Here is a 21,783-nt window from a genome sequence, read left to right as displayed (position 1 = left end):
CAATTAATTAGTGGATGACAAGAGTGTGGTAAGACAGGGAAGGGACTCTAATCGCCTATTGCAGGTAAAGCTTTCTAGTACATGTGAGAATGAAAAGATAGACCGAGTCCATGAAGTGCCCTATTGCACTTATCAATGAGGAAAAACTATTTTATTACTTTGCTGTAACTCAAACTATAGAAAATTGTAGCCTTTTGCCCTCTTTTAGGTTACAGCAAAAATTTAAAGTTCTGTGCTTGAATTTTGAGACTCACGTGTCTAAGATAATTCTATTTTTGGCATAGCTGGGACCAAAGTTCTTGCTTTGTTCTATGTCAAATGACTATGCTTTTGTAGTTTTTACGCGTTTCAGAGAACCTTCCCTTGAAACTTTAATGTCATAGTTAAGATTCAGAAAGTTTGAAGTATTACAGCGTTAATTTCAGCCAGTCTTTTGGGCAGTTAATGTATAGTTCTTTGTAACAGGGTTGATGGAGGGTGCTCTTGCTCTCTGTCGCTCATTCCTAGGTTTCAGGTTCAGTGGCAGCCAAATTTATCCTGTGTTTTCAGTAGTCACTTGTTGGGTTTTGTTCTTCAGTTCTTACTGTTCACTTTGTTCTCGAGTTAATGCCTTTGCTGTTGGCCTACTTCACATGAGAGAAATGCCATGGAAATTTGGTGTGTGGTTTTGCACTGAAATAGCAGCTCATGAGCTTCAGTGCTGTTACCATTTCCCGATGCATCGTCAGTCTTGGCTGAGGAGTCTCACTGTGCTACAGCGAAAGGTTTTTGTATGACCTGATTTTGAGATAACACCTGAGAAATCACTTATGTTAACTCTGTTACACATATTAATGCTTCTTATTTATGCTTGTGGTTAATAGCATGGCTTCTCTGGCTGCTGTTCTGCACTCTCTTTGTAGCCCTTGTCTTCATATAAAACACAAAGAACAGATAATCCACAGGCTTTTCTTATACAAGACTAGTTTTTGATGAAAGAGTAATATTTTCTTAAAGACTATTAAGGGTGTGTCTGGTTATTTTACTTGTGTTTAGTATTTGATCCCTCTCGATAAAAGAAAACTATTACTGTCTTTTAATAATGTTGTGGTGTTATTCATGTTTTATACATCCTGAGCGCATTCCAGAGTCGGCAGAACTGGGGTTATGTATGAGATACTAAAGTATAAATAGTAATACAGAGCAGCCACTTAACTGTGGGAAACAATACACGGTGTGATTGAGCTATCAAGTCATGCATGTTTCACAAACAGCTTTTCTCAGATATTTTGTGAAGATTATACTCAGGATTTCGTTGTTTTCGTTGAGCTTTATATTATGATTACATGTCTGATTCAAATCTTTCTGTAACCGTCTTCAGTTTCCTTAAAGGAGACATGTTTATTGTCCACAACGAGCTGGAGGATGGGTGGATGTGGGTTACAAACCTACGGACAGATGAGCAAGGTCTTATTGTAGAAGACCTTGTGGAAGAAGTGGTGAGTGATTTTTATGTTCAGATTTCTTCAATGTTTTAAAATTTTTTTTTGTAAAATAATGTTGGAATAAACGAGAACTAGTGGCATTAGTTGCCTGTTTTCTAGTTATATACTTTTCCAATCCTTGCTTTAAAATAGTATAACAAACCACTAAGCCTAGTTCACTATCAGAAAAATGCTTGTTCACGTGTTGTCCAGAGGAGCACAGATGAACATTGCGGTAAATTCACCCGGCAGTTTCCTAAGCTCAGCTCTCCTGGTGGTCTGCTACTCGTCTAATTACATTTCTCTTTTATGTTTGCCATGAAACAGTCACAAACCGTACAGAATATAATTTTGCATTGTGTTAGGTCTTTCTCTTTTTCAAGGATAAAGTGTGGGTTGAAAATGTGTTAGTGAGTTAACTGTGCCTGCAAGGGCTTGCGTGGGCTCAGGAAGTGTAAATACAACCTGCAGATAACTCAGTCGCTGTAGGGGAACAGAGGGTTCAGTATGCTTCAGAAGGGAACAAACAAACAGAACAAGGTTTTTGGGGTTTTTTTTGCAAGCTCAGCATTGCTTTGGAGTCAAATATTATCAAATATTTTTGATAATATTTCCCTGCCCAGTCCCTGTGTTTTGCTGCTAGCCCTGTCTGCAGATGCTTCTCACAAATACGTGTCGGGATGCAAGTGGCTGGAGCGGCAGGACCAGGGTATCGAGCTATGGACTGATAGATCAGCGGTTCGGTCAGCCCTAGGAGAGCTGTTTGGAAAGTTGCAGCCTGTAAAGAGCTTGAAACACTACAGAAGCAGTCCTCTGGAGTCACATATTTTGGCTGAATTTCCACTTAGTAAATGAAGAGGAAACTTCTTTTCATAGAACTGCAATAACCACTTTAGCTGAAAAATGTCTCAGACTTCGTAATGTTTTTTTCCTACAGAAGGTCATAACCTGTGAAGTTTATTTTTTCTGAACAGAGCTGTACTGTTGTCATGCACTTAATATATTAATTTTCTCATTAGGGAAGAGAAGAAGATCCCCATGAAGGCAAAATGTAAGGATTTTTGTTTTGTTATTAAAAGCAATTGTAACTGTTTGTAAACTGTAGCTATGAGATTTCCCAGCTTTTGGGAAGTTTAAAGAGACTGTTTTTTTCATCTCAAGACTTTTTTCTGTGTGAGCTGCTGAGGGTGTGTGGATAATTAACATGAAAGAGTCCTGAGATAGCTATGCCTATTGCTGATGGGTTTTGCAACGTTGAGATCCTAGATGAGTCCCTGTTTGATCACTTTCAGCCAAAATATGCACAGTAGAATATTTATGAATGTGATGTTTTTTCAGAACTGAACAACTCAAAATGCTGGAGAGAGAGCAGAGTACTATGAGAGAAATTGTAGTGTGATAGTTAGAGCTGCATGTAATAACACCTAAATGTTAAAGAGAAAGCTTGAGAGCTATAGGAGTTCTCTTTGCTTAAATAATTTAATTTCTTAAAGACGGAATCAACAGGTTTATTAATCAACAATGTATTAATATGCCAAGCTGTCAGTAGGTTATTTTCAGAAGCAAAGATGAGTGGCCAGAGAGTTCTGAAATTATTTCTGGCGGCTTATTTCATCTGTCCTCCCATTTGCTCGTCATGTTTGCATCTGCTGCTTTTTTCCTGCTCCCCAGCTCGCAGTCTCCATGATGCTGGAGGAGACCTTTCTCAGTGTCTTGACAGGAGAAAGAAAGTCACTGGAATATTTGTGTTTGTTTACTGTTTGCTGGAGTTCCAGCAGCCAGTCTGATGGTAGGAAAGCTGTCAAGTGTAGGACGTATTTGTTGACTTTGCAGAGCAGCTGGTAGCAGGTGCCTGAGCTTTGGTGCTCTCTGTCTGCTGGGTTTTGTGCCCCCCGCGGGGGTCCTGGCGAGGCAGCGGCCAGAATTTTCCTCTACAGGTGGTGTGGAGAGGAGATTGGGACTGGAGCTCCTGTTGGCTGTGTCTCTGGCTCCCCTTTAAGGGCAGAACAGGCTGCTGAGTCGCAGTGTGTCCGCTGAGCAGACAGAGAGCAGCTGGTGAACCGTTCTCAGGACACAGCTTGGGGAAGGCGCGAGGTGTGAGACCCAGGGGTGGTGTTCAGCGCTCTGAGAAAGCTGGGTTTTACTTCCCCAGCTTCTCAGCTGGAGTTTTTCTGTACCGCGTCTAACTCCTTGTTTGAGCTCCGGGTTTCGTTACTCAAGTACATTGCTGTGTGGTGCTGACCTGGGGCAGTGCCCGTCAAACCGCCCAGCGCCGAGGCAACGTGTTTTCCTCTCGGCACAGCTGGATTTCAGTGTCGGCTCCAAGTGCTGGACGTTTATACTGAAACGAGTTTGTTTATGTGCCCATCAAGGTTAGTTTTTTCATGCCGTTGGTAGAACAGAGCCATGAAGTACCTTAATCACTGATTATGTCATCTATATGTGTCAGGTGCTTTTTAAATAAAGGTCAGTTCGTAGATGCCAGAGCCTTGGATGTCACCACGGCCAAAAAAGAGAGCTGGTAGTCTTGCTTTCTAATTTTTCTCTTCATCTTTGTTAAGATGGTTCCATGGGAAGATCTCCAAACAAGAGGCTTACAATTTGCTGATGACAGGTACTTGTATTTCTGATTGAAACATGGTGGCGGTGAAGTGGCACAAAGCGATGCTACTTGTGTTAAATCATGGCAAAACCTCATTTGGTATCTGTACGTATGTGGGTGCCTTCGTCTGACCAGCCCCTGAGGTTTTTACCCCAATAGAACACTACATGGGAAGAAAACTGTTGTGGCTTTGAGTATTGAGTATATTCTTAAGCACAATTAATTTACTGATTTATTTTTAAAAAAAATTTATATAAACGTAGCAAATTATTTTATTAATTGTTGTCTTCCTCAAAAAGCTGCGAAAAATATACTTTTGTATACCCAAAGGAAAATAAATCACAAACTTTTTTAGCACTTTCATAGAGCAAATATTTGTTTAAATGAAAACATCATGATTTTTGACCTGTATTGTTAAGTAGCATATTTAACTAATAGAAGAGAAATTTTTAATTGTTGAAAATGAGTGGTCAAACTGGTTTTTGTATATCCTTGTAAAGAGGTGGCAAAGACGTGTCTAGGCTGCTAGCTATACCTAAAACATTTTGCGTTAATTTTGGCAGTTTAGTACTAGTTCACCTAGTTAGAGATCACTGTTGTGATTTACCTTAGAGACTTGGTATTTCCTCAAGTGTGTGATTCTTGCTCGTTTATGTGGAAATAGATTTGACAAGGGCTCATAAATAACGCTAAGAAAAGTAATACTATTACGATATCTTTTCAGTTGGCCAGGTGTGCGGTTTTCTTGTGAGGCCTTCAGATAATACACCTGGTGATTATTCACTTTATTTTCGGACCAGTGAAAATATCCAGCGGTTTAAAATATGTCCAACATCAAACAATCAGTTCATGATGGGAGGCAGATACTATAACAGGTAAGTTTTAGTGGAGAAAGTAACTGCGCGTGTTTTATGTTTGTGTAGAGAATTTGTATAACTTGCTCCTGGTGATTATTTACTGCTGTGACTCTAAGACTCTATAGTTTTCTTAACAGCACACTGACCATTGTGCCTAACTTGGTTAGTAGTTTCTTTGAGCAAGTTCTTAAAGCTTGCAGAAGCCCAAGCGTGGCTTGTTTCTTCTGAAGTCTCGTCCTTCCACAGACCAGCCTCTCCACATGGTGAACGGTGGGTTGTGTGGGTCGTACGTCGATTCGTAATTGAGAGAATGGTGTGTTGTCTTGGAGGCTGCAGTTTTTATCCTTGTTTATTTGAAAAGGGAAAATAAAAATAGCAGTTCCGTCTCTCAGACGTTCCACAGGGGCTGTTAAATAATGGCAGTGAGCATTTATGGGAGCAGGGTAGAACTACCTTCTCGGCTGGAAAATGTCATTAAAGTGCACTGTGATGTGTGTGACACTCGGGTCAGCAGTACGGATCACCTCACATGGAGTGAGCAAACTTTGAGTACTTTTGTTTTTGCCATTGGCACAAAAAAAATAGTAATTTATCACAAGATATGTTTCCCCTTTTGTAGGAGAAGGCAGCAATACAGCTCCATCCTTGATAATCCTGTTTTTAGAGTTGTGGTACATACAAGACTCCTCAGTGACAACTCGTGTCCCTCTTTCGTGAAGGCAGTTGCCTGCCTCACAAAACCAGCGCTTTTCCAGACTTGCTCACGCAGAATCAGGGCTTTCTTCATCCCAACAGAGAAATTTCTCTCTCTTCCCACATGGCTTCTGGGTAGGTAGAGATAGAATCACAGAACAATTCAAGTTGGAAAAGACCCTTGGGATCATCGAGTCCAACCATTAACCCTACACTACAAGTTCACCCCTAAACCATATCACCCAACACCACATCTAAACGACACTTGAACACATCCAGGGATGGCGACTCAACCCCCTCCCTAGGCAGTCTGTTCCAGGGTCCACTCTTTCTGTGAAGAATTTCTTCCTAATGTCCAGCCTGAACTTGCCCTGTTGCAAGTTGCAACCATTCCCCCTGGTTCTGTCCCTAATTCCCTGTGAGAAGAGACCAGTATCAACCTCTCTACAATGTCCCAGCAGCTGGTGTGCCGTGAGAAGATGCCCAGGTCTCCCAACTGAGATTTCAGTGAACTTTTTCATAGGACTCCGAAGGGACGCTGGCGTGAGGCTGGACAGCAGGACCCTTACGAGCCCCTGCATATCCCACCCCCAAGTTGCCTGAGTACCTTCTGCATTGACCAGTCTGGCCTCCAGACATCCTTACTGGAAGCCCAGCTGGCTGCAGTGTCAGCCTTTCATGCAGGTGAACGCTGTTTTGCCCGTTCCCTAGCCACGTGGCTCATGAGGAGGATGGTAGATGAGGTAGGACCTCGCTGTAGGGCAGGGCAGAGCAGAAGGCGAGGAGAACTTCCCTAGACCTGCATTAAGAAAAGTGTGTCCAGCAGGGCTGGGGAGGTTCTGCTCCCCCTCTGGTGAGACCACCACTGGAGTGCTGTGTCCAGTTTGGGCTCCCCAGTTCCAGAGAGACAGGGACCTGCTGGAGTGAGTCCAAGGGAGAGCTACGAGAGGGATCAAGGGACTGAACATCTCTGCTGGGAAGAGAGACTGAGAGAGCTGGGGCTGTTCAGCCTGGAAAGGAGACGACTGAGAGGGGATTTATTAATGTAGAGAAGTATCTGAGGGGTGGGGGTCAAGAGGAAGGGGACAATCTCTGCTCAGTGGTGCCCAGTAATAGGACAAGGAATGATGGGTTTAAGTTAGAACATGGGAAGTTCCACCTCAACATGAGGAGAAACTTGTTGGCTGTGCGGGTGCCGGAGCCCTGGCCCAGGCTGCCCAGAGAGGGTGTGGAGTCTCCTGCTCTGGAGACTTCCCAACCCGTCTCGACGCGTTCCTGTGGGGCTGCCCTGGGTGACCTTGCTCTGGCAGGGGGTGGCACTGGATGATCTCTAGAGGTCCTTCCAACCCCAACAGTCTGTGATTCTGTGATTCTCTGATTGATTCTGTGATGAGGTGATGTCAAACTAAGCAGCGAATTAGCGCTACTCTTAGTAGTCCCAGATGGTTTTGCATCATTCAAGAGCATACCTTCAGAAAGTTACCCCCTTACATAGGTTACTACTTCAGAACACAGTGCTGAATTCTCTTGAATTCACTTCTGAAGGAGATTCTTTCTGTGCTGTTAAACAGAAAACAAGATTGTAAGGTTAAGTGGCGTTAAGTTACGATAAAATGGTTTCAGAATTTCTCTTTTAAATATTTTGGTGTGTAGTTTGCAGAGATCTTCCCTTCTCTGAAATAGAATCTGCGTAGCTTGAAAAGCTTTTTTTTTGTTGCAACTTTTGCAGAATTACCACTGTGCTCCTAGGCTCACATTCAGTCAACTTAGTGTGTGCTGCAGGTTGGTGAACTTCCAAACACGTAGTGAAGTATGCACTGCAAGTTAATAGAACTGCAAGATGAAGGTGCCAACTGCCCAAATTCTGTAATGTAAGATCTGGAGAAGGCAGTAAGTAAGGAGCAGGAAAGGGAATAGATTTTCAGGCTTTTTAATTCTTGTATTTATTCTTTTAATGGGGATACAGTAAGAAAGAAATCTTTAAGTATGTGAAATCTTTAGTTAATGTGGTTTTGTTATGAGAAGTATTTGGAAGTGGCTGAAAAGTGACGAACACAGCACTGAATCCAGAACAAAGATAAACAAAGCGTGAATTTATGCAAGATAATGAAACTATTGAAGTATATCTTGGTACAGAGGTCTGTCTTCATGGCTTATTGCAGTGTTTTTCAGATACAAGAAGTGCTAATTCTTGTTTAAATGCATCTGTCTGACAGTTTCCATTAACTATAAGCTTTTCTATATTAAACTTTTTCCCTAAATAGCCTCAATTTATGTCCTTTGAAATCTGTTACAAGCGTTGGACTAGATCTTTACAAAATTGCACTTTGTAGTAGAGTATTTTTAATACTCTCACCGTTTTTGTGATGGGAATTGAGGTAATAGATAGATTGAAAGCAATCTGCTCCTTGTTTGCAGAGTACTGAGTACAGTTATAGTCTCAATAAATAGTAGACTGGGATTTTCCCCTGCAAAAGTAAGAATCTGAAGAATAGTAAGGAAACACGTTTATCAGGTTCCGGTTTTGAGATGTTTTCAGTACCCGTACATGGGGCTGGAATCTCGATAACCTGCATAAGCAGGAGCGTATCTGCTTGTATTCCAGAAGTTGTTGCAGGTGACCGTGGGGAAAGAGGTCCTGGGTACATCCTGAGAACTCTGTGTCCTCTGCTCTGTAGGAAGACTCGTTTTTCCACCAACCTCTTCCCTGTAAATCGCTTAATTGCTGTTGATGAGTATGACTGACAGGCTGTGCCTGCGGTCTGTTGTACGGAAGCCTGTTTTCATGACTGTGCTCTGCAGAGCAGCCTGCCTGTGGTCTTTCCACTGTCCCCCTGCGGGTCTGGGTCTAGAACACCCGTGTTGTGTTCATCTGGGGACAGTTCTGACTGTGATGAAGGAGCATTTTCCTGTGGACTTCCCTGAAGCATTTAACTCTTGGGACCTTTCGGTTTATTCCATGGATAGCAAAATTACTACATGATTTATCTTTCTACATTTCCACGGAAAAACTGGCCAACCCTTTCCTCGGTGGTAGCACCGACTCTGGCTGGGGTGGCGTTAACCCTCCTCGCAATAGCCGGTCAGGTGCCCTGATCCAGATCTGCTGCTCTGACATGTGGGTGTCACACCCGTGTTTGGCTCTTGCTGATCCATGCCCGTGCCGTGCTGAGGCTTTCTCTGTTTTCGAGAGAACCAAACGGGCCCAAGAGCTGTGCTCAGCAGTAAAAAAAGGGGATGTTTCATCTTCCCGGATGAGTGCTGCCCAGACCGTGAGCGTCAGTCCGGGTGTGAGCGAGTGCTTCTGCATCACTGCTGTCCTGCCCCCACCTGCACCTACTAAACTGTCCGTCTTCACCCACGAGTTCTGCCACACTGCTTTTCCTGTTTTCTTCCCAGCACTGAGGGCTGCAGGTGAGCAAGCACTGTGGGATGTTCCTCTGATGGCTGGAGGTCTCTCCCCGACAGGGCCTTTCGCATCCCTCTCTTCCTCCACCTCTCGTGGAGTTTCGTGGCTGTGTGTGACATTGTGGCAGGGAATGTCCCGTGTCTGCTCCTCATTCCTTGCCCACCCCTGTCCCATTTGCAGGGTGGGCACCAGGGAACAGTGTGGGGAGAAAGAAAGCCTCAACACTGCGACAGTGCCTCAGCAGCAGACAAAACAGCGCCGCGTTATCAGCACAGTGTTTCGGTCACACATCTGAAACGCAGCGCTGCACGGGCTGCCAGCAACAAAACCAGCTCCCTCCCAGGCAGACCCTGTGCAGTCGTTTCAGTGACTGCTTCGTGAGATCTGAGTCTGCAGATGTGCAGCCGCTACAGATGTGCAATCGCTGGTGTGTGCCTGTTGCTGTGAGGGTGATCAAACACTGGAACAAGTCACCGAGAAAGGTTTGTGGAGCCTCCGTCCTTGGAGGAGCTCGGGACACGAGTGGGCAGGAGACAGAGCAGCTGCCACAGCTGACTCTGCTCTGAGCCGAGGGGTTGTGCTAGGTGCTCTCCAGAAGCGATTTCTGTGCCCAGCTGCCCTGTCAGTAACTTCCCTCTGTGTTTTTACAGTGTTCTTGTGCAAGACAGCACTCACAGATGTTTGAATTCTGGTGTGAGAACACGTGGTAGCAAAAGCACACCAGGCCATTTCTCTGTCCTTTTTTTCCCTCTGTTTCCCTTCTTTCCAAAGTTAACAGCATTCAAAAGTCCTCTAAAATTAGGAGTGGTTCTTTATTTCTGGTGATTCCATGTCAAAGGAGAAGATAAGAAACATTGTCCCAGTAAATAGGTGAGCAAGCTTGAATTTGAGACAGCACAATTTGGTGGATGATTGGAAGATGGTAGATAAACCTGTAATGTGGTGAGCTGAACGATGTGGGTTTACAGTAAATTCTTCATCTTTATAGTGTAACAGTGTATAGAATGGTGTTGTTTAGTTCTGCTTTCTGGATTCTTTAATTCACCCGTCAGCAGCTCGAATAGCTCCCAATTCACACTCAGTGTTGAGGAAATGATATTGCTCATGATGGTGAGGTACTTCGATAGTCGTCTGAGTAGCACAGACCTGGGGAGCCCAACAATCTCTGTGCTGAGCATTTTAAAATTTCCCAAGTAGCTGTGATGTAGTATCAAGATCCATCTTTTTTTTTTTTTTTTTATATCAAACCAAGTTTAATGTGTGGGTTTTCTAAATGTATGTTTATTCTTGTGTTCCTTCATATGTTTTGCGTAAGTAGGATTGTTGTTGCTGCCTGACATTGAAGACTGTGATTCATTCTTTTGTCCCCTAGATAAGTTTTGTGGTCAGTCTGATTCCATGCTTGACGTTTTACATGGGAGATAACCCATCACTTGCAGATCCGTGTTCCGTAACGTACTTGTCTGGAGATACCTGGTATCTTCGTGTTTGCAGTCGCCAGGCGTCGGAGCTGTGCTAGTGGCAGGGAAGTGTAAGTGACCCTCCGAGCCGAGCTCACTTGCGGGAGGATGGGGCTGCAGAGCTGAGCCTGAGTCTCTCTGTCGAGAGACAGAGTCCTGGTCTATGTGGTGCCTGAACTACAGAACGAGTTTTCAGATCCAGCTGTGTTTATTCTTCGGCGTGTCTTATGAAGCTGGAGTAAAATAGGTGCCTGGTGCTTGCAGTGAGGAACTCCTGTCCGCATTTTTAACCAAGAAAGGGGAAGAGGCGTTGACATTCAAGGTATTCTTGATTTGAGAATTAGGAGAAATCATATGTAATGCTTTTTTACTTATTATAGGGTGTTGGAAGTGGCTCTTCAAGAAGCAAAATATGACTGAATCTTTGTTTTCAGTAGCATGGCAATGCAGAAAATGGCTTATGCAGATTGGACCTTGGTAAAAACTGAAATAAAGTATTTGATTTTTAGTAATACTGAAAGAGAATTTTGTATCTTTCTCTACATACCTTGAAAACAAAAAATATTTGTGGGAACATTATTTTATCAAGTGGGCACTAGTTTGTAGCTTTAGAGTAAGAGACAGAAAAGTGAACAAAGTTGTCTTGTTTATATCTTTATTTAAAAGTTTTTGAGTTTATTTTTGAAATACCAGATATTGTTCCTTTGGGGCACAATTGTATCCAAGTGTAACATATCAGGGTTTCATGGCTGCCTGCTTTTGTGGTTACAGCTGGGTGTGCTAGAAGTGAGAAGACACACAGCGTATTTTTGTTTTCTGTTTAATTTAGCAAATTTTTTTAGGTTGATGTTTTGCGTACAAATTACTAATTTCTATTGATGTTCATGTTGCTGCTCTTTATTAAAAAGTAAACTTCAACAGCTGCAAAAAATAAGTTGGACCAACTCAGATGTCTTGAATTTCAGCTCGTATCTGCTGCTCCTTCTCTCCTAAGACTCCCAAACGTAGCTGCGACCTGAGCCTGGTGGCAGGAGCAGCGCTTCCCTGTGGAGGAGTGCTGCTGGTTGAGTATTTGATTCAACAGGGTAGCTGGGTGATTTACAAGTATGATCTGTACAAGCTCTGCTACAAACCTCCTCTATGTTCTGTTCTGCCCTCCTAAAAGGAAATTGCGCTGTCTCCCATTCGCCTTTGCTAGTTACTCTGGGACTTGAAAATTATTGCCAGTGAAATAGCAATTTTCAGCCTGGTTGGAGAGCTGGTAATGTGCGTGTGCTGTGTGAATGTGGAAGGAAAGCAGTGTCCTCATTTGGCATTTTAAGCAACTATTTAAAATATTTTACAGAGTTTAGAATTAATGCATTCTGAATACAGTTTTGTGAGCTTTCTTGACTTTAGTGTATTAGGAAATCCTCATTGCTTCAAATGAGATTATGATGTTTAACACTTGATTTTATTAAAACTTCGTGGGAAAGTTTTCTGTGGTTGTATGGAAGAGAAAATTCTGAAACAGAAGGAAAACTAACCTGTTTAACACTCCAATCCTCTTTTTCTTGTTGGAACAGCATCGCTGACATCATTGAACACTATAGAAAAGAGCAGATTGTCGAAGGGTATTACCTTAAAGATCCTGTTCCAATGCAGGTAAGATTTCATCTGCGAGCACTTGTGACCGAAGACACAAACCTCATCATCATCAGATCAGTTTGCGGCAGAGATGCCAGCGGCAGCTACACGGTGTCACCTCCAGTGGTGAGGCTTTCAGCCAGTGTGTTTCTGCTGTTCTGTGCTCTCGTGCACTCACTGACCGAGGTGAGGGCTGCAGCCCGCAGGGGCTGTGGTCAGCTCTGTCTGCCTCCCGAGGTGTCCCTCCTCTGCCCCGGGCCCTGGCCCGGCCGAGCTGTGTGCCTTCGTCCCGTGTCAGGGGAACCAGGATGCCTTCCTTTCTTCTGGGGTTTTTCTTCTGCCAGAGAAAACCTGTGAGCACAGGAAAGCTTCGGGGGTGATGGCAGGGCTTGTTCCCGAGTGCTCTTGCCCCAGAGCAGGTGATCATCTTAAAGGACGAGTCTTGAGCACACACACCCCGTCATCTACCTTCTCATAAGGTTATGATTATAAAGTATACATAGATGTGTTGTTCCCCCTCCTTTTACTGTTCCAGTCCTTACAAATCTGCCTTTCATTTCCTCCCTAAGTAGAGTTACACTCAATTTACACCCCTTTGTGGGGTCTGTCGTATTAATGCAAGATTTCTTGTATTCTCTCATAGTCAGCCCACTAATCTAAGCACCCCAAAGCTGGTCCTGTCTGTTTGTAGCGCTGCCCTGCTGCCCCCCATTTTGGTGTGAGCTCACCTTTAAGTGTGGTGTCCCAGAGCAGTTTAAAGTACCACGTCATGGGTAATTCTCTTTCTCTCTGGAAAATCCCTAACAGAGGTATCCTAGAATAGGTGTGGTTTTCTGTGAGTTGACTCTGGTGAGCAGCTCAGCACCCACACCTTTGGTTGCCCACTCCCCTCTCCTGAGGGGTGTGGGGAGAAAGCCAAAAAAATCCTGGGTTGGCATAAAAGCAGTTTAACAAGCAGAAGCAGGAGGGTGAGGGTGATGCAAAGGCTGAAAACCCCCCACGAGCAGCCTGATGTGCAGCCACTCTGCTCGTAGCCGCTCCTGTGCTGCGTGGCGTGGAGCGTCCCTTCGGCCCATTGGCATCAGCTGCCCTGGCGGTGCCCGCCCCGAGCATCTTGCCCTCCTCAGCCCCCTGTCCTGGGAGCAGGACAGGGCAAGAATCACACCACATTAGGGGTTGGAAGAACGGAGAAACTCTTGAGTCTGTGCAGTCCCTGATCTGCCAGGGCCAGAACAGCGTGTGAGCCAAATGCTGGTGTGTAACCCGCGCTGTTAGTGGGACGGGAGTTGGCTCTGTTGCTGCCAGACCCTCTGCACTGAAGGAGCCACATGGGTCACAGCTCAGTCCCCCTGCAAGGGACGTGTCTGCTCGGGCATCTGGTTTTGTGTGATCTAGAGGTGTCAACGGGTGTAACTTTCCTGTTGCACTAGTAGAGTTACACTGTGTCAGCTCTCATCTTCTCTGTACTGCTGGCTGGCTGGGCTGTGTGGTCAGTGCACCCCAGCTGTTTGTTGCTGGTAGCTCACGCTCGGTGAGTTGGGACAAAGAGCGAATGTGAACCCTGAGACGGCTCCTTGAAGGGCTTCTCCGGGAGCTCTGCTCGTGCTCGGTCACTGCTATCCAATCATGGCAGCAGGTGCCTTCGTTTCAGTCCTTTGCACTTCGAGTTCCTGTGTTAGTGATCTTGTCTGCATTGACTAGTTTTCTTTGTGAGGTGACATTTTTTAACCTATTTGGGTATATTTATTTGTGCCTTTCTTTGTTTAAAAATTTACTGCTCAGTTGTGCAACCTGCGTCCAGCTTTGTGTGATGTTCCTTCCATGCTCTGTGTTCTCGAGGGGGAAAAAAGTTCAAAAGCCTTCCATGCTTTTACAGTCAATCTGATTGGTTTCCTGTGTATACACATGAAATTTACCTAAAAATATTTGTCACTGGCTCTGTCATTTTGTGCGCTGTTCCACATGCAGTTGTGTTATGGAGATAGTCTTGAGCTCATAAATGTCTGAATGTTGCTTCTGTTGTCAGTCCTGTCATTCCTGTTAGTACCAGCAAAGTGTTTGTCATCCTGCTTTTGTGATGCTGTTCAAATCCATAATTCTTGCACACATATGGGCAGGAAGAAGAGTAGAGTATTTAGTGTGAGTGTCCCTGTGTCACTTGTCATCTCCGTGCTGCTATCCCTGCTTGACAGTCTGTCTTTTCACATTTTCTTCTGGCTAAACAACTTTTACTGATCAGCTTCTTCCGTAAGGTCAGACCTGGCTTTTGGCCATTCTCATTCGTTACCTGCATTTTGAGATCATCCAGTTTCTGCTTTCTTCTCTTGTGCTGAGTTCTGCTCGTTGTAACATGTGTGTTCTGACGGGATTAGTGAGGGCCTGGGCAGCTCGGAGTCAGTTTTAACTGCAATCTGCACAATCCTTGTTGCTTCAGAGTTTATCCAGGATTACTCAGTCCCAAAAGCTTTGGTAGGAGACAGTTGGAAGTAAGATAAATCTTTAAATGCATGCCTAAATTTAACAGAAACCATGGTGAAAGATGCTGCTTTTTATTTAGTATGAAAAAACCACAATGTTACTTTGTAAAGAGTTGATCTATATTGAAAGCTTTTTTTCTTTTGTAATAAATCTGGAAATATGGAAATAATTGTATTATTCTCATAGTAAGGGCATTGTATGAAAAGTTATATAGCTTTATTAAAATGCATGAGAGAACAATGGTAGTGAGTTGGTAGCATGCACTAAGATGATCTTGGTTGTGGTTTCATAGTATGCAACTTCTTGATGGCCATTTCTGAGCTTAAAACACATTTTTCTTACATATTTAACAGCATCAAGAGCAAGTGCTTAATGATACACTGGATGGAAGAGAAATATACAATACAATTCGTCGGAAAACAAAGGATGCTTTTTATAAAAATATTGTCAAAAAAGGTTATCTTCTGAAAAAAAGTGAGTTATGTTTACTTCTGTGGTTTTTCTTCCTTAAAAAAAATTTATATCTAGGTCATAGAATATTAGAATTCGTCAGGTTGAAAGGGACCCTTGAGGATCGGTATGTCAAACTCCCTGCGTCTCACAAGACCACCTAAAAACAGAATATGTTGCCTCGATGCTCCTTGAGCTGTGCCAGGCTGGGTGCTGTGACCACCTCCCTGGGGAGCGTGGTCTGGTGACTGAGCGCCCTCCCGGTGCAGAACCTGCTCCTGGTGCAGCCTCATTCCGTGTCCCCGTGTCTGGGTGCTGACCACCAGAACAGCGGCGTCAGGACCTTGCCCTCTGCTCTGCCCCGAGAGGACGCTGCACCCTGCAGCAGGGTCATGCCTCAGCCAGCCCCGCGCTGAGCAGGCACACTGAATGAACTCAGCACAGTTGTGGTGTGGGAAGGAAAAAACTGAGTTGGGAAAAAGATTCTGAAGAGTCTGAAGGATCGCTTTCCAGAAGTAGCACGTAAACACGGTGACGGGGTATAGAAACGACGCACAGTGTGAGGATGCTGACTGGCAGTGATCCTCAAAAAAATCAGCACAGCACAGCTGGTTAGAGTAGGTTAGACAGAGCTACAACAGTACAAATCTGTATGTTTGTTGGACAGCACAGCTGCTTTAATTTTGTTATTCCAAGTTAGATAATATGCCTTAAATCTTAAATTTAAAACGTATACTCTGCTGTACAAGACACACAGCAACTCTTTTAGGGCTCTAACCCAGGTGTGGTGGACATAACATAGAAAAAATATATTAAAAGCTGACTGCTCGACTCATCTCAGTGTAACCCTGAAGAACAGCTGTGGAACAAGTCTGCAAAGTTCTTAGGAAGCCAGTCCCCTACCAATTTCTACATTCTGTAAAGCCTTTCAAGGAAGCAGGAAAACTACCAGTAATAAAATTTCTGCAGATGGCAGAGACTGTAACTAGAAGGGTGAGTTACGGATGGTAATCTGAGTAGTGACCAAAAGTGGGAAAGGAGATACGATTTTACATACAGCCAAATAGGAGAGATCCTGAAAACCCAAACCACCCGAAGCTGTAGACCCTCTGGACAGAACAAGGAAAGCGTCTTTCTGCGGATAAGGCTGATTCTGAGAGGAGGTGTAGAGGATGTCACAGAGAGAAATCCGATAAGAACGAATGGAAAATGTTTAGTTAAAAAAGGCAATGACATATGCTGGACAAACTAGAGTCCTGAATAGTTGTAGAGAGATGTCCTTAGCTGTGTATATACAGAACAAATTCCATAAAAGCACTTTTCCACCTTGGAGACGGGATGTAATAATGACTTGTTAGATTCCTCTTTTCAAAATGGTGCTAGTTGTGGAGGCTTGTGGTGGTTTTATGATGGTCAAAGTACAGAATTAAGTCTGGAAGATGTTGCTAAATGGCACTGTGACTTGGGCAGGGATTATCTGCAGAAGTTACTCACCTGCTGTGGTTCAGAAAAGGTTCTCTCTCAAACAAGTGGGACCCAGCGAGGTCTCGGTGTGGTTGTGTTGGGTTCGATTTCAGTTTGCCCACAACGTGTTCCTGTTTCTGCAGTGGAACCTGGTAGACGTTGGTCAGAGTTCAGGAGTAACTTTTCCTGTCAGCAGCCTGTTCTTAATCAAAGCTGTAATAAAAGGGATCCACAGCATCGCTATTCTCAAACCGTGTGGATGCGGTCGTAAGGCTGATGGGAGCTCACTGTCCAGGTGGCTCGTATGCACCTGATCCTACTGAAATTGGTGAAAATGTTCAGAGAACATTTTGCAGCTTTACTTGCGTCTGTGAAGGGGATCTAATTTTAACCACACGTTAAATAGAATCGAATACGTGTACCACTGCTGTAACTGAGGTGTGATGGACTGGATGTCCTGCTGCTGTTGCACTTTGACAAAAGCTTTACCGCCCTCTTCAGTTCTCTTCATTTACAAAACCCACGCTTTCTTCTAAACAGTTTCATAACTTTTTGCTTGATGCTTTTACAGGTAAAGGAAAGAGGTGGAAAAACTTGTACTTTATATTAGAGGGAAACGATGCCCAGCTTATTTATTTTGAAAGTGAGAAACGAGCCACGAAACCCAAAGGACTCATAGACCTGAGCGTGTGCTCTGTCTATGGGGTACACGACAGTTTGTTTGGCAGGTAAGACGCTGGTTTTTCTTGTTGTGTGTGCAGCTGGAGAGGTGACCGCTGGTTTGAGGCACATTCAAGACGTGGGCAACAAGTCCTTGGTGACCAGTAGCCCTGGCTTGTGTTGTGGCTCGTGGTTCATGCGGGGAGCCTGCAGTCGCAGGCAGGTGTAGCTGATGAGTAATAACTTGTTTAACTATGGCGACTTGATTGCTAGCAACCATTCCTAAAAAACTCCTGGCTAGAAATTTTAGAATTCAGTATTAACATTAAATTGTAGAATTTAGTGCTAACGATTTCTTGTGAAGTAAGATGTGCTGATGATTCAAGCTTTTTTGCAATGTCATTTTTGAATATTGAGCATGTTAATTGTTCCATGTTCCATTTTACAGACCTTAGAGGTTATGAACTGGGGAGTTTAATCCTTTTGCACTGAGAATTGACAAGATAAATGATTTTATCAATTCCAAAAGTTCCACGTTATTTGGATAGGTATTTGAAAGCTGACTTGGATAGGTGAAGTGCTTTTCTATTTAAGGACATTGTTAGATCAGACTAACTTAATAGTAAACTAGTTCATATAACTCAACATCATCAGAAATTGCTTTTGCACAATTACTATATTCAGAAATAATTTTCTCTTCAAATCTTATTTCCTGTAATATTTAGATACTCAAACTACCACAACTGCAAGGGATGTGATTAGCAAAGAAGCAGAGAATCAAAAGCCTTTGAGATATCGTTGGTAATTAACAAGAGCAGGTTTATATATTTGATAATTGTGAGTTAGAAAAAACCTCCACTGACCAGTCTTACAGTGTCATATAGAAGAAATGAGTGCACTTTTTCCTATTAGATAGACATTGTGGTTGTCTTGTGGCTCTTAATATATAATTAAAATGAAACCTAGCCAATTTCTGTTTATTTTTGTGAAAGGACTTAAAGACCAATGCTTAAAGTTAGTGGCATTTCTTAGGCTGCAGAGACTGCTTTTGTGTGATCTGTGTGGTCATTTTTAGCGTTTTTAATAATTTTGACAAAATCAGTTAAGCTAATGGAGTGGGGAGCGTAGTTACAGGTAAAGGTACCAGAACAGTCATTAAACAAATTACTGACGCGTTCCTTACGTCAGCTGGCAGTTGTGCAGGGAGCTCTGAGCTATAGTGCAAACGTGGAACGTCCTGGTTTGCAGCAAGTGTGTCCTGAGCAGCTTTCAGCAGGCGCTGTGCTGGGGCTTAACATCTGGTTGGACGGTGACTGCGCCAGATGTGGGCAGCAGGAGACCTGCGGCCGCAGGAGCTTGGCAGGCTGCAAGTGAGTAACTGTGACCGAGACAAAGTTCCTCCTGCATTTTCAGCAGTCGGTAAAAACTGCTTTTGCCCCTCACTCAGACGTGCAGAGGAGTCTGTGGCTTTGCGTGGCTCGGTGGCCGCAGTGCTTTAACGGCGTGGCACTTCTGCAGGTGGTGGGACAGGCAGGGAGGGGGGGGGAACGGCAGGGCAGCCGCAGCAGGTGGAGTCCCTCCGGCGACGCTGCTCTGGGGAGAGCTCAGTGCCCTCGAGCATGGGCTGGAAGGTCACGAGCGAAGTGTGCAGTCTGAGTATCTCTTGATTTAACAAAACAATACAGTTCTTTACCTGAGTTTTTGACAGAAGAGGGCACGGACACTGTGACCGGGTGTCAGCTGGCAGAGGTTTGTGTCAGAGGTGCTCAGGGGTTGGTGTGTGACCGAGTGCACGTTGTTTCTGGTGGTGAGAACCACTGGGCCCACTCAGAGAGGAGACTCCTTGTGTTAGTGTTGCTTCTGAGCTGTCACAGGATCGCAGAGTGATTTGGGTTGGAAGGGACCTTAAAGCTCATCCAGTTCCAACCCCCTGCCATGGGCAGGGACATCCCCCATGAGATCAGGCTGCCCAGCCTGGCCTAAAAAATTCCCAGGGACAGAGCATCCAGAGTCTCCCTGGGAACTAATGCTGAACCTTGGCTGCTTTTCGAGTCTCTGGAAACAGTCCCTGTTGACAAGTCTTTTCCATGTCAGATGCTGTTTTTTCCTTCAGCTGTAAGCACACTTACCTCTTCAGTAGAGACGGTTCCAAAATTTTCCGGGTATTCTGAGAACACCAGCTGCACTGATGTGTGGTTTCCTTAAAATGACATAATACATTCAAACTAAAATACTGTTTTTAAGGACCTGAGAAATTTTCTAGTTGGAGTTCTCCTCTTTCCATGTGTGATGATGCTACATGTGTACAAACAGAAACTGATGCAATGTTAAATGCTCCTTACCGATGAATAGCAGAAATGTATTAGCTCAGTGTAAAATTTGTTTTACCACAGATCAGCAAGTGATGGTGTCCATTAATATTACGAAGATTAATAAAACTTACATTTTTTGTTTTGTTTATTTTTAAGGCCAAACTGTTTTCAGATAGTAGTTCAGCACTTTAGTGAAGAGCATTACATCTTTTACTTTGCAGGCGAAACTCCAGAACAAGCACAGGTGAGAGCTTTTGTTGGTAAATATAATTTAAGAAGTAATTTCTTGTCATGTGGTATTTAATGACATTGCCCTTCTGAAACAGGAAGCTGGTGTATCACAGTCAGTGGCCATGTGGCCGTGTGTCAGCAGGTGTGTTAATGGAGTCATACCAGATGTGTAAAGGGAACATCTGGCTGGTGCGCAGCATCTGGCACCTGCAGCACCTACACTTGGATTCATACTCTGGACAAGTCCCATGGACTGAGCTTCCGTTCTTTACCATTGTATGTGCCTGGGGAACTTTTTTTTTGACATTGTTGTTTCCTACATTGTTCGAATCAGAAGAATAATTTACTCTTCAGGATTTTTCCATGCTATAAACCAGAGCATGGTAAGTGGGAGTTTCCCTTCAAAGGCATATTCCTGATAGGAAGTAAAATCCTAGTTCATGTGCCTGTGCCCAGGGATCAAAGTACATTGAGCAGCTGCCTTTTGCAGGCATGTAGCCTGTCCATAAAGTGGTGGTTGTTCATGGTCTGGGGCCCTGATTTTGCGTAAAAAAATCAGGTTTTCTGGTTCTAGATGGTATCACCAGCTCTGTAGTGGTTGTGTTTGCTGATGAAGAAATGCAGGATAGGAGCATAATACTCTGAAATTCCCTCACTAGCGCAACGGCTAGAGGAGACAACATCCTTATTTAAGTTTACAGTTCTGCAGGTCCACAGCTCTGCCATATACTTGTTGCCATTACAAGTTAAACTTTGCATTTGATTTTTTTTTTTTTGAATGAAACTAAAGCTCTTTAAAGTACTCATAATATATTGCTACTCACCAGAGCACGAAGGCTGTACAAATTCAGGAGTATTCTTGCGCTGTATATGAAGGAAATCCTATTAAGACAAATTGATGAAAGTCACTGAGATGATACCAGAATGATGTGGTGCCGTTTGTTACACCATCCTTAATGTACTGTCTTTGGGAAGCGGTGTGCTGCCTAGTAATTGAGAGTACATACATTAATGTCCACGCTGATTACTGTACATTTGTTTGTCACATATGCAATGTCTCTCTGAGTTCTTGAAATTCGAAGAATTAAGAATGTGTAGAAGACAGAATATCCTGCCTTGTTCCCTGAACACTTGGTATAATCTGCTTTTGGTTTTTGATCTTCTTAGCAGGCTGTTCACTGCTTTAGTACAGAATACAGAGTGGCGTGGGTTTGAGGTTTTTTCCTTTTTTTTTGTTTTTTTTTTTTAACAATATGGCTTTGGCCCAGGAAAGTTTATATATAATTCTTTAGAGAAAGCTCGGCTTTCTTGCTCTGTCACATCTCATAGAGGAACAGTTTTATTTGTGCATCGAGGCTGTGTTATGACAGGTAAATAAGTACCAGAGCAGTGCCATCCCACGGACTGTGTGTTGACGCTGTGGTTTATGCAAAACAAAAGTAAGTGCAAAGTGTGGAGGTGGGTGCTGGTGCCAGTGGGGTCACTGGCACACCGCTCGTTCTCACCGCTCAGAGCTCTGGCCGCTGGGCGGGAAGGTTCCTGCGGTGAGTAAGCTCAGAGGTGCTCTGTGCGCCTGGGGAGTGTTTCTGTTAAAGAGTATTTGGGAGGCATTTGTTCCTCGATCACTCCTCCTTCTCAGAACAAGCAAACCACTGGAACTTGGTGAGGTGTGGGTGAAAGCTCTTCCTTCTGTGGAGGGATCTGAGAGCTGAAACCCAGCTCGCCCGAGAGCAGCTGCAGCACAGCGTCCTGTGTTTTTACAATGCGGAAGATGCTGCGAAGGGCGGGATCGAAACAGCATTGTGGCGTTTTTAATGACATTTTTGAGTGGTAGTTCCAGAACAGATGGTGGATCTTTGCGATACAGACTTCATAAGACTCTTGGCCTGAAACCTAAATTTTGTGCTTTGCCAGAGCCGGACAGAGTGTGGCTGGGGGACAAAACCAGAGAATGAGGCTCTTCCACCTCCCCCTGCGAGCCTCCTCTGTCAGCAGCTTTCTCACGCTGCAGCGACTTCTGCAGAGTGCCCAGCAAGTCGGCGGTGCCTCTTAGCAGCTTACTTGGTTTTTTAGAAAAT

At 44.0% G+C, this 21,783-nt stretch overlaps 1 protein-coding gene across 1 annotated transcript in view; it reads left to right on the top strand.

Moving 5' to 3' along the window:
• The window catches only part of RASA1 (RAS p21 protein activator (GTPase activating protein) 1), a gene marked incomplete at its 3' end in the record, with an annotated part of 44,962 nt that overhangs the window by 7,933 nt on the left and 15,246 nt on the right, over positions 1–21,783 (top strand). Inside the window, exons 5-12 of the mRNA XM_009865854.1 lie at positions 1,361–1,478; positions 2,483–2,514; positions 4,025–4,077; positions 4,790–4,940; positions 12,050–12,128; positions 14,942–15,062; positions 17,074–17,230; positions 19,631–19,718. Of these exons, the coding sequence (XP_009864156.1) occupies positions 1,361–1,478; positions 2,483–2,514; positions 4,025–4,077; positions 4,790–4,940; positions 12,050–12,128; positions 14,942–15,062; positions 17,074–17,230; positions 19,631–19,718 (799 nt within the window). The remainder of the gene's footprint in view (positions 1–1,360; positions 1,479–2,482; positions 2,515–4,024; positions 4,078–4,789; positions 4,941–12,049; positions 12,129–14,941; positions 15,063–17,073; positions 17,231–19,630; positions 19,719–21,783) is intronic.

Source organism: Apaloderma vittatum, unplaced genomic scaffold (genome assembly GCF_000703405.1).
Source record: "Apaloderma vittatum isolate BGI_N311 unplaced genomic scaffold, ASM70340v1 scaffold15793, whole genome shotgun sequence".
Classification (NCBI taxonomy): domain Eukaryota; kingdom Metazoa; phylum Chordata; class Aves; order Trogoniformes; family Trogonidae; genus Apaloderma; species Apaloderma vittatum.
The sequence above is the reverse complement of the archived record's forward strand: the minus strand, read 5'-3'. Positions and strand labels throughout refer to the sequence as shown.